The sequence below is a fragment of the Anabrus simplex genome, chromosome 12 (assembly GCF_040414725.1).
Source record: "Anabrus simplex isolate iqAnaSimp1 chromosome 12, ASM4041472v1, whole genome shotgun sequence".
Lineage (NCBI taxonomy): Eukaryota > Metazoa > Arthropoda > Insecta > Orthoptera > Tettigoniidae > Anabrus > Anabrus simplex.
This window is the reverse complement of record NC_090276.1, coordinates 35,831,421-35,849,365: the sequence shown is the minus strand read 5'-3', so window position 1 is coordinate 35,849,365 and position 17,945 is coordinate 35,831,421. Positions and strand designations below refer to the sequence as shown.

General features: G+C 38.8%; 1 protein-coding gene across 5 annotated transcripts in view; it reads left to right on the top strand.

Annotated features, from left to right (window-relative positions):
• pnt (pointed) overlaps positions 1-17,945 on the top strand; it is a 942,655-nt gene that overhangs the window by 818,098 nt on the left and 106,612 nt on the right. For all 5 annotated transcript variants that reach the window (XM_067156752.2, XM_067156750.2, XM_067156751.2 and 2 more), the window contains one exon: positions 14,024-14,209. In XM_067156752.2, coding sequence (XP_067012853.2) covers positions 14,024-14,209 — 186 coding nt within the window. The remainder of the gene's footprint in view (positions 1-14,023; positions 14,210-17,945) is intronic.

Genomic DNA, 17,945 nt, shown 5'->3' with positions numbered 1-17,945 from the left:
TCCATCTTCATCCCTGAAAATACAAAGCCATTTTGGCTCATCCATTGGTCATTCTCCATCAGAGTATCAATTTAGGACTGAGATATTAAACCCTTATTTCAAAATGAATGTCCGAACCATATAAAACGTCTGCTCAAACTTCTAGCTATTAATTCTGGTTCATTATGTAAAGTTTTCATATTCTGATAACTGCGAATCTAAAAGGTATTGTTGTAATTAATTGCACTAGGGATCTTGCACAGAACAAATCTTCTCGATCATTATCCAGTGTTTCTAGAGCGTGATTTTGAAAGTAAGACATGGCTGAAAAGTAATGTGTATTTGTGTTAATAATACTTTACATTATTTCTTCTTCTTTAACATGTTAATAAATTTTCAATGCTACATATATTTTCGAAACCCTTTCTAATTTGTTCTTACGTGAGAGAATAGCATAGGTCCTGGTGATCTATATATATTCCATGTTTATTGTTCGTTGGTTCTATGTTCCAGAATTTTTGTTTCCCTTTTTAGTTTAATATGCTAAGTACATATGAATTTAATAATCTTTAATACAGACATTTTATGAGAGCTTACAAACCTTTGATACATTTTTCAGGACACTTTTATATTAAACTAATCCATATTGAGAAAATTACAAATAAAGATCTTCTTAACCTGTCGATTCATTCGTGTACATTTGAAAGTGTATCTTCTTGAACGAACATTCGGGGTTTCAGAAGCAAATTGCATCAAAGACTTTTTGACATGAATATTGTCTTAAGGCTGGGGGTCAACCGAAAATTTGCGTAACATAACGTGACGTGACGTCACATTAGTTGTTACCGTAAGCCTTGGTCATCAGAGATGCTGCGGCTGAAATGATGATTAAATAAATAGCTCATTTTCATTTATTGAAATACATATACATGATCATTAGCTTTTCGCAAAGAGAAAAGTTCCTTTTCTTTAATTCCTGTCGGGTATGCAAACCTTCCTGCAACTACGAAGTTCAGGCTACTAGTCCTTCGAACCTGGTCCCGCAAAATCACAGTCTGAAGATATAAATTAACTGAAAACAACCTGCTACTTTTGTGTCAGCTGACGATGTTTAAAAAGCTGAAACGAGATCTGTACCTTCCATTGTCTTATCTAATATCCTAAATAGAATTCCGTCAAATAAGGTGGAGATAATTAGTCTCCGAATTGTTTGTGAAAATATTAGAAAGTTTGCAAGGATAGAAGAGCATGGATATACTCCGTTTAATCTGTTCGTTAGTGCGTTCAATCATTCACCATTACCTTGAATATACCATACCAATTACTCTACCTTTCTCCCTTGCATTCCAAAAATATTGTAATTCATTCGTGCTTCTAAACTGTCTTGTGTTTCCATAATTCCTCTTTCAGAAGACTTGTCTTGCTTCCTCTTCTTGCGCCTGTGATTCACGCACCAGTGGGTTTACCCATTCTGTCAGAAATATGGACATCTTGCTGTCATTGTTGCGTTGTTTCCTCCTGGAACAGAAATTAGTAATTCAGAAATAAATTCTCTGAATCACACTCTTTTTTTTTAAAGGCTTGTGAAATCTGCGAGAAATGCAAAGAAAACTATTAAGAAGATCTTCCAAAAAGTGATGCCAAATCCACTTTCATTTATATACAAATTACTTTGAAAAGCTTGCAGTACAAAGTAAAGTCTGCCTGTGAACTTTTAATGAGTTTACTGTTCACATAAAAACGCTAGTAAAATAGAACAGAACATATTAGAGTCCATCGCAATTTCTTACATAGCTACAAACTTTCTGCTTACAAACAAATTAACTTACAGTATATTGTATGGAAATCTTCACCAGACAGAAATACCTTCGTGAACTATTCACTGAACTGTGTATTGCATGGAATTTAGTACAAAACTTATACATTATTCAAATAAATCATCTTAAGAACGATTGAAATAAATTGCATACTCAAAATTAAGTTGTATAAAACGTACTGTGCAAAATCCAGCTGTTAATAAAAAAATCCTCTAAGTTTTATGAACTGTGAAAGAAAATCTGCATATTCCTTTGCATTTTTAGGTGGCAAGATTACTGTATGTGCACTTTATATCGAGTGAATCAGATGATGCATATATATATATATATGTATATATATATAATATTTTGTATCATTTTGTTTGGTGAACAAAATTTAAAGAACATTAGAATCACAAGAAGAGTTATGTGCAGATCAAGGTAATTGCGATTTTGAAGGATTGACTCAAAATAGTACAAAATTTTATGTATAAATTAAAAGTTAAATAAATAGAATCCATCGGGATGTAGGTGCCCAAAAATGAATAAATACTGCAATATTTTTAAAAATCCAAATGAAAATTAAATGTATGATTTTCCTTATGCATTAATCAGTGGGCAGCTATGCTTAATGGATTTTCTCTGTTGTATGATTTGGTTAAACTTCTTCAGGTGAAGAACTTCTCCCGATTGAAATTCTTCATTTATTACGATTTGCTAATGTTAAATTTGATAAGAATGTTAACACATAACTGGAAGTTGACAACCAATGTAGGATATATTTTTTCGCTGTGGGCTGCAACTCGAAAAATACGAAATCGGAGTTATTGCATACTCTAGCATTCTCCGTAAAGTTGTTTCGTTATTACAAGCCGCAAACTCCCAAGATAGCCCAGCATAATCTACTTTTAAAATCATTGCAGCAATAGTGACACATCTCAAAACGTATATGTCATGGCTTGGGAAAGGGGAATGAAGGAACAATGTTTAAGTAATACGTTTATTAGTTGAACCTTCGAGCCATTTAGTACCGCTTACTTTTTTAATCGCATGATTTTTGCATTTCACTACTAAGGTAAACTTTGAAGTTATGCATCCTAGAACTTGATTCTTTTGAGTTGTGTCACTATTGCAGCCTACGAGCGTTTTCTGCTGTGTTTAGTGAGTCACATATAAGTGACATACCGTAACCTTATCCCTAATTTAAAAAACAATCCATCAAATTGAGACTTTATTATTAATAATAACAACAATAATAATAATAATAATAATTTAGTTCTTGTAAGGCAGACCCTCCGACAAGGGTGGGTACAATCTGCCGTGTATGGAGAAACTGAGTGGTGTTGTTGCGAGTGGTGTATGAGCTTGCAGGGATGTTGGAGACAACACAAATACCTAGTCCCCGAGCTGAGGGAAATAACCATTTAGAACTAAAATCTCCTACCCGGCCGGGAATCGAACCCAGGTTCGTCTGAACCCAAGGCCTCTACACTGACCATGTAGCCAAGAAGCCGGACATAAAGGCAGTGACGCAAATGTACATTTGAAATAATTTAAATGAAGTAAATCACTGTCATATTTTACAGTATAAATGCCGATGATATATTCACATATTTTTTCTTGTTTTTAAAAAACAAGGACATTAGTTGGCTGTCCTTTAAAATACATCGCAAAGTGGAGGATTCTCAGATTGCTTGTAGGTCTGCACCAAACTCTTCAAGAATACGCTTTAATGACGGTAAATCTCCTGATTTGTGAAAGTGCTGCTTATGTTTATCATAAAATCCCTTCCCCACAACCCTGTGTTTGTGACAACCAAACTAAAGTATACATCAACAAACACAATGTCAGAAATGAAGCTGAATTATTAACCTGCTAAGTTATAATGCATAAAGAAACATCTTTTTAAAACTCCTCAGGAACGATTTCAAAGAAATATTTAGGTGTTTGACTCAATGGTAGATTATTCTTCGAACAAGTACGAAAGTTTTCCAGAGATCTTTAAATTCTTACTTCGAAGAAATCTAACTTTTCCCCAGACTGACAGCCTATAAGATTCTTCGGACCTAGCGAGTTGGCCGTGCCGTTAGCGTCGCGTAGCTGTGATAGTGGGTTCGAACCCCACTATCGGCAGCCCTGGAGATTGTTTTCCGTGGTTTCTAATTTGCACACCAGGTAAATACTGGGGCTGTACCTTAAGGCCACAACCGATTTCTTCCTTTTCCTCGTCGTCGTCGTCGTCGTCGTGGCGACGTAAAGTAATTGTAAAAAAAAAATCCTTGGAAGGTGGTTTGAAGATTGTCAGGACGACAGGACGACAATTGGCCCATCGGGTAACCTGCAGTTATTGGAGTACTACCTGATCAGCGAGACCATTTCTTCATTTTGACTGTCACGGCCGGTTTACTGTCTTTCTATACCTCAGCACAGAATAGTATTGCGAGCACCCTTGAAGGGAAAATCCCTTCAAGAGACCTCAACATTTCCTTGCACAGTCAAGATATCCGTCTTTTAGTGTACTATATTTAAGTAATAATAATAATAATAATAATAATAATAATAATAATAATAATAATAATAATAATAATAATAATAATTTAAAAGTCATGAATATACCTCATAGTAGCTGCCGAAACACAGCAGACCTACCGACAAAATTTAACTGTCAAAATGAACTTAGGTTATTGTAAATCTTGATGATTCATCTTGTCTCCTCTGTTTCTGTATAGGACTATAGATGGCCCTTTGATTGTTTTGTCTATTTTGAATACCACTGAACTGTTTTAACATGTCTTCGTTAACTGGATAGTTACAGCAACTTTAATTTTGATTTAACATATTCGACTAGGCTCTTGCCAGTGCAGCCAACCGTATTTTCAATATACTCTGCTAATTTTCTTTGTTTCTGTATCACACGTTACGATAAATATTATCTAAACTCCGGCAATAATGTGTAATATTGTAAATATTCCTCGTGATGCGTTTCCTTCTAGAGTTAAAAAGGGCTAAAATAAGTTCCTTTTCAATAAAATTTCTTCGAAATTTTAAAAATTAAGAAAATAGAATAGTGTAACAAAAAACACTTTCTGAATTCGCCAAAATTGTCCCTCATTTCCTTTCGTTTAAATATATCCGTACGCCGAGGAAGAAATCGCTGAACCTAAGAACATTGGATAGGTAGATTATCACAGTCTTCTTTTAGATCCCATGGAGGGCCTTGAGTTTACCAAGGAAAGTCTTTTTCGTCAGGTGACCTGCAGATATGAAGCCAGTGTGGCCATTTTCTCAGCTATTTTCTTGTCTCCTCAGCATCCCAGGGTGGAATAAATTTCAAACGTCAGGCATGGAATTAAATCCCTGGACGAATCGAGAAACTTACATGGTTTCTGCGGTGAATGTAAAACCATGCAGACGCACCATCACAGAAGGGAACATAACAAATCTTGAAAATGCAAACTCGTATTGATGACGAAACATCAGACTGGACTACCCAGTAAAAACAGTTTTAGAGATTTGAAGCTGACTGTGAAAGCAGTTTTCGCTGGTGCCTTCTGAGTGTTTTCATGCTACTGTTAGTTTTCATCTCATCACCTGCGTGAAGACGGGCACAGTTCTTGTGTAATTGTGGGAGGAAGCGCAAATTACTAGCTACTACTGCTCTTAATTATCGTTACATCATGTTCGTTCACGGGAAAGAGAGTGAATCTGATGCTTTTACCACTTCACTTTTCACAATGCCAACCTGACTGAAATTTCAACTGTTCCTTACAAGACGCGAGTGGAGTAGCCATGCGCTAAGATCACCGTTTTTGTTAGCGATCAATAAAGGTGAAATTTTCGACATTGGAAAGTCACGTCCTATTTTTTTCGGATTCCCCCTAAGACTACTGACGTCGTGGCTTAAGAATAACAGGCTATACTAGGCCTTCCGCATTGAAGCGTCTACTGTGTATGGACTTGATACCACAGATTTGAACATAGTAGGCATAGGACATTTCTTCTTCATCTTCTTATTTATCTATTTCAAGTCTGTGGTAAGTAGAATATGGTTCCAGTGTATGGGACCCAAACCAGGATTATTCGATTCGAGATCTGGGAAAAAATCCAAAGAAAAGCAGATTGATTTGTTCTGATTGATTTCCGACAAAAGAGTATCCTTACGAAAATGCAGCAAAGTTTATGTTGGGAAGACTTGGGATAAAGGTGGTGAGCTGCTCGACTAAGTGGTAAGTTCCGCGCTGCCAGTGGAGAGATGACAAGGAATGGCATCAGTAGATGAATAAGTTTGAGTGGTGTTGTTAAAAGTAGGAAAGATCACAATATGAAGACAAAGTTGGAATTTAAGAAGACAAATTGAAGCAAATATTCGTTTATAGGAAAAGGAGTTCAGGATTGGAACAATTTACCTAGGGAGATGTTCGTTAAGTTTACGAATTCTTTGCAATTATTTAAGAAAAGACCCGGTAAACAACAGATAGAGAATCTGCCACTTGGGCGACTGCCCTAAATGCAGATCAATGGTTGATTGATTTTGTGTTTCTCTTCTCTTCCTTTCTTTCTTTCTTTCTTTCTTTCTTTCTTGTTACAATCACTACTGCCACAGCATCTCCATCACGTTTTCAAAACCTACTCTTCCTCAGTAATTCCGTTTCAAACATACACATTTAAAACTTGACTCATCGAGTTTTAATAGCGCAAAATAGTGCTGTAGGGCTTTCTGACCTTTTATTTTGAATCGTTGCATAATTCACCTTGTTAATTTTTCTGCCATGGATTGAGTTGCTCTTCCTGTGACACAAGGTTATCTGGTGGATGTTCACCGTCGAGCTTCGTAATTATTGAATACAATGTATGCAGAATTTTTGATCTGCCCCCCCCCCTCCCCGTTAGTACATCTGTCACTTTCAGCAGCAGTGGTTCCAATAATGGAAGTGGTGTTCGAGGAATTTGCATGGCTCAAACAGGTGTGTCATAATCAACCTTGTCTGTCTTCATGAGTATTAAAACAAAAGAACTCTTCAAAGAAACACTTCTTCTTCGCTGATGTTCGTTCGGAGAATTTGACATTGAAGTACACGTTCTTGGCACACTCATCACTCTCTCACACTAGCAGAGCGTGTGAAGCAGATCGTATCGTTATCTGAAAAATACGGCCGATAAAAACTTCCCATGCTTAACTCTTCATTGCAGAAGTTACTACTTACACATGACGTAAATTATATTGTCTAATTGGCCAAACGAAGGAAAATATGTGGAATACCGTACTCCTACGATTTGGAAGGGCGTTTATCCAGGGTGGTCGAAAACAGCGTGAAGCGGGTATATGAGCGTTAGAGGATTGGTCATACTGATAAATAATTTGAAAAATATAATTCGTTTATCTCGCGCCATTGGCATTTTATCAGCTGCTGAACTTCTAACGTCTAACATGAACTGGGGCAAAATGCATGCACATTATCAATTATCGGTCTCCAATATTTCATCAACAGGGATGCAAATATCTACACATCACTTATAAAAATTAAAATTTCTTCCACAAGTTTAGGTATAGTTTACACGGAAGAGATTATTTTTAGTTGAAATTAATAACACTCGTACATATAAGAGAGACAGGTGTATATAGAAAGCATTTTACATTTTTAAAATGGGTTCTCAAAAACAAAATATTATTCCTCTAATTTTTTTTTTTTTGGGTAGTCATTGCCATTCTATGCATATTTCAGAGAAAAATAGACTTTAAGTCTTCCTTGCAGCATTTTGACAATTTACACAGCCACGGGTAAACCACACACACAAAGTACCATAAGAATGGTATGATTTATAAACTAATAGGTCATCCAGAATATATATTTCTTGACTCAATAAAAATCTGTATTTGTTACACTTTTTTCCGACCAGTGAAACATTTAAAGTTCGAAGTTTTTGTGAAATTTTCACTTTGGAGGAAAATGCAAAAGAAGAAAAACTTCGGTAAGAAAAATTGTTAGGTACCACCACGAGTGGTTTGGTTTTTTTAATTTGAATTCATTCCTGAATGTTTCACAAAATAATATGTTGTGTGCATAGTAACAACTTGAATCAATGTACAGAATGCACATAAATTATCATTGTTTTTTCTGGCATAAATATCAAATCTTGGTGACGCTCTTACGGGTTTTTTTTTGAAAACAGAACTGTAAATCATTGTTGAAAATTGTTACGTCCAGAGTTTCATGTGCTTGTGCTCAAATGCGTCATACGTACCGCGATAATTTTTGCTTGTAGAAGGGGTTCTTTTGACGCGGTAGGAATCTATTTGCTCGGATCTTGCATCAGTTCAGCTCTCTTAAAAGCTACGACGCTTTCTCTGAATTCGATTTGAATAGCAAAGGAAGTTAGCTACTACTCAATTATACTATTCAGCTAGCCTGCTCGTTTCAAACTGTGCTGTGTATATACCTCGCCTTTGGGACTGGTTTTTTATGGTGTAATAAATTAGATGACTATCTTGTAAGAGTTCCTAGGGTCATTTAGTCCAGTTTACAGTAAATCTGCAGCTTAATACTATCCCTGCCTTTTTATCACTCTCAGAAGTGACTGCGTGGTGTGGGTCCCGTAGCTATCAGCTTGCATTCGGGAGATTGTAGGTTCGAACCTCACTGTCGGCAGCCGTGAAGATGATTTTCCGTGGTATCCCATTTTCACACAAGTCAAATGCTGGGGCTGTACTTTAAAGCCACGGTTCCCACGTCTAGCCCTTTCCTATCCCCTCTTCGCCGTAATATCCATCTGTGTCAGTGCGACGTACAGCAAGTTATAAACAAAAACAAATATTACTCTCCACTACGAAAGTAAACCTTTGCTCTAAATACGACGATGAGGAAGGCTACGAATTAACTCTACCCTGGAAATTCGTCTCTAACCCCGTTTATGGTTTCTGATGGGCGAAATTCAAGGTACAGAGGGTGCCTGTTACCTGCAGGCAGAGAATACAATCCCGCAAAACATTTGCTTGCTTTAAGTAGAGTATAAAGTACAAGGGCACCAAAGGCAATTTATTTACAATAATATGAAACTGCCTCTGTCTATCGCTTCATCGGATGTACAGTAGACCTCAGTGGGGACATATTTTAGTGTTTTGTTTCCGTATCTCTTCCAATTTAGTCTCATTGTGTCTTTAAGTACTGAAGCACTCATTTCTTAAAGACAAAAATGTCAAAAATTAAAGTGACAATATAGTTAGGTGTTTATTTGAATTTCGCTTCAGATTAACAATTAAAATGTGAAGCAGCAGCTTCATTTTGACAATTTGTTGCCATATGATTGTTTTAATTTACGTTTTTGTCTTTCATCATTAACTGTTACGTTCTTAAGTAATTTATGATTTTTAAAAATTAGAAAATAACTGAAAAAGAAAACATTAAACAGATTATAAACTAAACTTGTCCGCCTCTGTGGTGTAGTGGTTAGTGTTATTCGCTGCCACCCTGGAGGCCCAGGTTCGATTCCCGGCTCTGCCACGAAATTTGAAAAGTGGTACGAGGGCTTGGAACGGGGTCCACTCAGCCTCGGAGGGTCAACTGAGTAGAGGTGTGCTCCATTCACTCCTCAGCCTTCCTGGAAGTGGTTTTCCGTGGTTTCCCACTTCTCCTCGAGGCAAATGCCGGTATGGTACCTAACTTAAGGCTACGACCGCTTACTTCTGTCTTCCTTGTCTATCCCTTCAAATTTTCCCATTCCCTACCAAGGCCCCTGTTCAGCATAGCAGGTGAGGCCGTCTCGGCGAGGTACTGGTCATCCTCCCCAGTTTTATCCCCCGACCCAAAGTCTCACTGCCCGTGAGGCGGTAGAGGTGGGGTCCCTCGCTGAGTCCGAGAGGAAAATAACCCTGGAGGGTAAACAGTTTAAGACAGAAAGAAATAAACTAAAATTAATTTATATTTTAAATACAGTTTAAAAAGAATGAATTTGGTTCTTTTTCAGGTACAATTTGTTGTTATTTTTTATTTTTCAGTTATTTTGTTAATTTTACTTAATAATAAGTTACTTTCGATATACTGAACAAGTGACAGTTATAGATTAACGAAGTCGAAATTGAGAAGATATGGCTTCAACTACATCGAAGAAAAATCTTGTTTCAGGCACACATCCCAGTTTTTGTTTAGATTAGTCAGTGCACTATTGTAACTTCCGAAATCTTCTCATTTAATTTATAACTAGAGTCCGGTTGTTTAGGCAGTATTAGGTCAGAATGCAAACTAATTGTCCACCATTCCGCTCTTCCCTAATGTAGCGAGAGTAACATAAATTCTAGGGGATGGAATGGACCGCACCTCTGAAGTTTATGCAAGACTCATAACATAAGCCTTGTGCAGGTAGACTATACTTGTTACTCGCTTCAATAAGCTTGCATTCTACCGGGCGAGTTGCCAGTGCGGTTAGGGATGCGCAGCTGTGAGCTTGCATCCGGGAGATAGTGGGTTCGAACACCACTGTCGGCAGCCCTGAATAAGGTTTTTTCGTGGTTTTCCATTAACAAGCCAGGCAAATGCTCGGGCTGTACCTTAATTAAGGCCACGACTGCTTCCTTTCCACTCCTAACCCTTGCCTATCCCATCATCGCCATAAGACCTATCTGTATTCTCTATATTATAACTGTTAAGTTTTTCAGTCTACCGAAACTAATTTTGAATAAATAAATTTATAAACTGCCCGAAAAAGAAAACATACGGAAACTGAATTACATCTGAAGAAGAAACAACTTAATTCCACATTATTCTCAAGAGGGGAGCAAATTGAATTTTCAAAGTTTAATAAGCAAGGAAAGGCGGAGGGGAGGGGAGTGCACAAGCTTTAGAAGTATGTGAACGTACCGAGTAAATTGGGGGGCACGCAACTGTGAGCTTGCATTCGGGAGATAGTGAGTTCGAACCCCACTGTCGGCAGCCCTCAATATGGTTTTCCGTGGTTTTCCATTAACAAGCCAGGAAAATGCTGGGGCTGTACTTTAATTAAGGCCATGGCTGATTCCTTCCCACTCCTAGCCCTTTCCTATCCCACCGTCGCTGTAAGACCTATCTGTGTCGATGCGACATAAAACAAATACTAAAAAGAAAAAAAGTATGGGAACTAGTGGTTTAGTACTTAAAGTAAGTGCTTTGCGGGACTGTCACTCGTGTTATTGCAGAAGTGTTTACTGCTTATTGTGTTAGATGTCCCAAAAATAACAACCATGAGAGTTTACAGGAATAGTGTTTTGGAAGTTTATAGAACACATTATTCAGTCTTCAAAATAAAAAGTGAATGAGAGTTAGTTGTGTTTACCTTTTTGTATACGTCCGAGGCAAGTACCTTTGGTATCGCCACTGGAAGGTGTTTCGGAACATCCGTTGCCTCGGAGGAATTGTCAGCATTCCAGCCTTCAATTCAGAGGGTCTTGGATTCGTTTGCCTGCCAGGATGGTGACTTAGCAGTTTCTGGTGATTAGGTGTTCGTGGTCATCTTAGTGCCCATCGCTCCATACAGACACACATCACATATCACACCACCAACTACCACAAAAACACGCACTATAAGGTTGGCCTTAGGAAAGCCATCCACATGTGAGACACAGTTCGCTGTCATGACCCCATCAACGTGGGAGAAACGCGGCAGAAGACAACTTAAACCGTTTCGGGAGACGTCTTCATATTACTCGGGTTCACTTTCACTTCTCTTCAATTTTCCACCAGTAAAGGTTTTCACTTTTTTGTAATATTCACAAGAAACTTAAAACTGTATATTCTTGTACACTCTTAATCACACTCACTACTTTTGCAAGGACCTAAAAATTCTGCTTCTAGTCTTCCTGAACTCCCGCAATCAACTGACCAACTAGTGTTAACAGTTCCCGGACGTAAGGGGGACAATACTGGTATCCAGGAAGGGGATGTGCCATGTCCGGGAAGGGCCTGAAAGAACTACATCCCTTGCAGCCAGGATATCCTGGAGCCTTCTGTCTATTTTATTCTATACATGTGATGTGGGGGTATCCACAACTCTTTACATGTAGCCAATAGCTTTTAATCGTTTCAATGCCAAACCAAATCAAACCAAAGTGACCCAATATGTTGTATAGACAGGAATTCTAATGAGAGGAAACTAACATTGTTACCAACTTCCGTGGTGCTGTGCGGCTGTTTATGTAAACTAGATCCATTGCTGTACCGGAAGATCCTTCCAGTTAACTCGGCTAGCCTCTATCCAACAAAGCAGGAAACTGTTCTGATAGCATTTGGGCACGTATCAGCGTTCCAACGCAATTAATGATAGATGTAATTATACAAAATTATTGCTAGTTATACGAAGCTTATCTTCACCAGTCGTTACGGCGACTTTGATAATTCAAGTCGAAATGCTGAGTGAAATATACCCAAGTTTCATTATTTGTAAAAACAAATATTTTCTTCCCGTTATAGACAGACAAAAAACCCCTGGTGCAACAACCCATTAAAGGAGAAGGTACACGTTTCGCTGGCTTAAATTTAGTTAAATTACAATTTTTATACGCCAATAATTGTAAATGATACCTAAAATTTATGTTTTAACATATTGCCACTACGGCCGTAGCCGTGTTGAAACACCGGATCCCGTGAGATCTCCGAAGTTAAGCAACATTGGGCGTGGTCAGGAGTTGGATGGGTTGCCACGCGCTGTTGGTGGGGAGTAAGGGAATGGAGGAGCGGAAAGGAGCTGGCCACTCTACCGCACGTAAACTCCGGCTCAGGAACACCTCTGCGGAGGTTCGGACCTGCCTTCGGGCAGAATAACCCTTACCTTACCTTTATTGCCACTGATGAAAGTCAACCCCAATGTTTAACAAGTCTAGCGATCACCTCCTGCAATTTTATCAAATATGCACGTTAATTTCCTGTAACTGCGTATGGATTTGACTATTGAATAGTTGATTGGAATAATAACAGTAAGTTATTTGTTAAATAGACCACCTATTCATTACAAAGTCATTTGTATTAATTAGGTGGTCTATTTAACAAATAACTTCCTGTTATTATTGCAATCAAATATCAACAATACGGACCAAAAATGATATTTACTACATGTAATATTGAATAGTTAGATGATTTTCTTCTGACATGACAATATGCGGTAATTTAGAAAATCTGAGATAATCTGTCAGAATAAATTTCTTTTCTTAATGGTTATTTCGCTTATACATTTGATTTATATTTCCACTGTCGGTTATTTCTTCTTTCTAATGGGCCTACTTGGGACCACGGTTGATCAACCGTCCTTCTTTGATCTTTGCCCAGTATTGTTGCGCCTTCTCCTGGTGTAGCACCTTCCTTTCCTTAACCACCGGATTCCTTTCTTCTTCTTCTTCTTCTTCTTCTTCTTCTTCTTCTTCTTCTTCTTCTTCTTCTTCTTCTTCTTCTTCTCCTTCTTCTTCTTCTTCTTCAGAGGTTTTCTTTCTTTCTTTCTTTCTTTCTTTCTTTCTTTCTTTCTTTCTTTCTTTCTTTCTTTCTTTCTTTCTTTCTTTCTTTTCGTTTCTTTTATCAAACCACCACGGTCTTCTTCAACATGTTCCTCAATGCCTGTCTGTTTTTGAAAGTCTGTTAACCCTAGTTCTTTCATGTCCTTAGTAGTCTCTGTCGGCCACGTCGTGCGGAATTCGTTTCGGCAGAATATGAACATGCGGTTGGTCGGTCTCTTGGCAGAAAATCTTGCCACATCACTATAGAAAGCTACCCTCCTTTTCCTGTCATGATCAGAGAGAAGAGTTCTGATTTGGGAGGTCTCCGGTATTGCCTGAAATTTTCCCGTGGTTTCCCATTTTATTATGAACCAAATGTACCTTAACTAAATCCATGGTTGCTTCCTTCGCAGTCCTAACCTTGTTGTATCCAGTCGTCGCAATAAGACCTGCCTGTATCGGTGCGATGTAAAGCAAATAGCGAAATAGTTGAGACCGAGGTTATTTTAGTGCTATAACGTCACGCTGGTACATAGATTTTCGGCAATGCAAAGATGAGAAAGGGCTAGGATTGGGAATTGACCGTAATTAAGATCAGATCTAGTATCTCCCGGATGCTGGCTCACAGGTACGCGATACGTACCGTGCAGCCAACTCGCTCGGTGATATTTAGTTTTTAATGGGGCTTAGATGCTATTTTCAAAATAGGACGTAGGGCTTTGATGAGTTGAAATAAATTACCACTTATCCAATAGTGATTTTGATCCTTTCCTTGATGTCCCTTGTGCTTACCTTGCAGAGGTGGAGAAAGAGCGGTCGACGCTGGAGAACGTCCCACCCAACCTGTACGAATCTGTGTGTGTACCAGACCTGAGCGAGTTCCTGGGTGGTTACCAAGGACTAGGACCGGACCACAAGCCGCAACCTCCACCTGCCACCCCAACCCCCACCCCTACCGGCACCGCGACGCCCTACCTGCACGACGGTAAGTACACTTCGTGAAACGTTGATTTTATTAATTTACTATCTTGCTCTTCTTGTACCAATTTTGCCAGCTCGACAGTATAGGGTTGTGTTATTTGCCTCTTTCTCAAAGGCACTGGATTCGATTACTGACCCACCCAGAAGTTTAACCCTTTGGACTCGTTAGATGTGTTCTGGCGTTACAATCTCCTGTTGTACTTGTATGCTTTTTATAACTAAAGCGTCCACTTAAACTTTTAGCAACCCTCGGGCAGTGTCACCTCTATAAAGTATGCTTTCATCGTCTTTGGAGTAGAATTTTCCTGTAAAGAAGAGTAGCTACTGAATGGAAAGCCATACTTCTTCTAGCTGTACATTCATGAGATTAAAAGGGACTGTGCTGAGTGCAGTAGTAACAGACAGAACTAACGAAGAGGAAGAGAAACCCACTTATTCTCCAAAACACTATGAATGAAACTAGGCCTTCATTGAGGGTTTTTTGCTTCGAGTCATGCTGCAGAAGGTCTGTTGGTTTATATACCGTACAGACCTTAGCAAAAATCAACAAAAACAACAACAACAAAGGGATACCTTCGTTGCGCCTGCGAAAACGACTGTGTGACAGATGTTATCTGAGGAATACTGACCCGCAGCACATACATCATTAAGAACGAGAATTGTTTGATACATTTCGCACAATATTTCGCATAGAGGTTTTCGGAGGTGCGACGATGATGTATGGAAATTGTGAAGCGCATAATATATTAGCGAAGCTGTCTACGAGGGCGAATCAAAAAGTAAGTCACACTTCGAAGTTATGCCCATTTATGAAATCCTCTACACATAGGCAACTGGGCTATGACAACATACAATGTACGTTTACTTTTCCACATGCTCCCCAAGAGTGTGTAAACATTTCCCGGAACGGTCAACCAACATTTCGATTCCGCATGCGTACTATGTAACCATATGGAGATAGCTGCTTTCATCTCCTCATCGCTTCGGAATTAAAGAAAAGCGGCGGGGAAAATTGAGCGCCTGTGTGATTTCGTTGCGCGATAACGCAACCCCTCACACGGCCCGCCAAACGTCCGAACTGCTACAGCGATTCGAGTGGGAGGTAAGGTAACATCCTCCATACAGTCCAGACATAGCACCATGCGATTATTATGTGTTCGGTAAGCTGAAAACGAATCTCTGTGGACGACGATACCGAAACAATGAGGAGGTGAACGCAGCTTTCTCCAGGTGGTTACATAGCGCTGGAGGTGAGTTCTACGCATCTAGAATAGAAAATTTGGTTGACCGTTCCGAGAAATGTTTACTGTCTCTTGGGGACTATGTGGACAAGTGAACTCGCATTGTATAATTGGCATAGCCGTGTTGCCTATGTGTAGGTAGTTCCATAAATGGCAATAACTTGGAAGTGGAGCTTACTTTTTGATTCGCCCTCGTATCACTCGAGGTGTAATAGAGGTAGATACAAAAAATTCCAGATAAATCTTAGTTGCTATAAAAGAATGTCGAATTCACAGTTTTCTTGTTTGTTAGATGTAAAATAGCCTTGTAAGTCTTTAATGTAAAAGTCTAACAGTTCCTAATTCGTTGTCATCTAGTACAGTTGACATCAGGACTGGGCTGGACTGCTTAACAAAATCTGCTTTCTGTTCTTAATTTACATCTAAGGTACGTTACTGTTTCTTTTCAAAGTTGAGTTGAATTAGGAATGCCATTAGAGTTCGCTTCCCACCAAGTCATTAAATATTGCTGTCAGTTTTGTGGCAGTTTAAGGATCCCATGTGGGTCCCCTACCTCTCGATATGGGCTTCATTGGCGTCAGTATGGCCTTGCAGATGTCAAAGAGTGACCTTACATGCAGGTATTTAAATGTCTGTAAGCTACCGAACCGTTGCTGCTAGCTTTTTTTTCTTTTCTGGTGTCTACAGGAGTATTAACTGCCGTTTATGAGACAGCAATATCATAGGAACCAGAGCGAGATGGAATGCTTTCGCTAGAAGCAGTCATTTCTCAAGAAAACATTCCAGATATGACGAAAATACAAAATCAATAGTTGCAATTTCTTCATAAGTGACTTGTATTCCTTTCTCATCACGATTATTTAAACATCATTTGAATCCTGTGTGGATACAAAGGGCAGAATAAGACCGCAAGATCTTCTGGTTATGAGAACCAACCTGCGCAAGATCCTCGGACATAATGGATCAATAAATGCTCGGAAGAACAATTCAAATCTCGATGATGAAAACATAATTTTACGGTTGTGAAGTAAGAATAGTTTACGTGTATGTTGATTGGACATTCTCAGACGGTAAAATTAATTCTTTCTTTTTTTCTGGCTTTCTCATTTCCATGATAGTAGCACCATCATATTATTTAGCATGATAATATCTCACAATAAACTCCTTGAATACTGAGTCAAACATGTGTTTTATCTTCTACAAATGATATACGACTATGCGGGCCAAGTGGCTCAGACAGTAGGGCATAGACTCGCGGGTTCGATCGCGGCTCATTCAGTACTCAGATGTGTCGCTAGATTTACGAACACGTTAAAGAGCTCCAATAGGACAAAATTTCGGCACATCAGCGTGCCTGAAAACTGTAAGAGTAGTTACTGGTACATAAAACTAATGACATTGTTATATCCCCAGTACTTAAGCCCTCCTTCAGTGTTCATGAATGGGGTAATTTGCGATGAAGTTCGAGAACCAGTTTTCTCTTTTTTTACTTCCCTTTCTTTTTCAATAACCGGATTACGTCCGCTTGTAACTAGGATGTCCAGAGTTTAAACTTTAATATGCAAGGCTCGTCTGTGGGAAGTTATTTGGAACAAGCCTATAATCCTCTCTTGGGTAATATGGGGCTTACTACGTGATGATGAAAATCGTGCTCTGATGAAAGAAGAGATGAATAAAATAAAAGTACTTTCGCAAATAAAGCTTTCGGGACTCGCGAGCGTATAACGAAAGAAAAACGAAGACTCTTTAATTGTTGGGGCAGCCTGGATTATGCATGCAGATTGGAAATGAAGATTGTGTTGCTAGGTTGGTTGCTTGTTCAGTTTGCGTAACCCCTGTTCTACTCCGACAGTGAAGAGAAGAAGCTAGTTTGATACCTAGAAGTGCTAACCAGGTTCACTTAATAGACTTCGGCACAAGCCTTAAATTTTATCGGTGTCAAAAATGCCGAACAGGTATAGTGCAATTTTCTCTTCTTTAACCTGGTTTCTGATACACATTTTCACTACGTAGACTACACATACTAACAAAAATGGATCGGATGAAAATTTCCAAGTCCTAGAGTTCGAGGAAAGGAACACATCATAGAATAAATTAAAAATACGGGTGTGGACAGGTAAGGGACTGTCCCTCTGGGTTTTCGTGACGTCGTTCGACGAAAGTCTACTGTGGCTGGACTGACTTATCTGGCTGGTTGCCTAGCGACACGGACGTCTAATTATACAGCCCGAGTATTCGCGAAACTTACCATTCCGTATCATTCCGTGCCAGTCCACGTAGTTAAGTTGTATGATTCCGTACGGTTATAATTTGTGAAGTAGAATTCTCCTCTAAGTGTTACGACGGCACAGTTAAATTCTATTCCTTCTCAATCATTCCTAATGTTTCAAAACACTTCCGAAATTCCGTACACCATAGAACTTATACTGTAATTCTCCTAGGTCTACCGCAGTTGAACCATAATGTCGGGTACAAGATTCTTTGTTTAGTCATAACAGC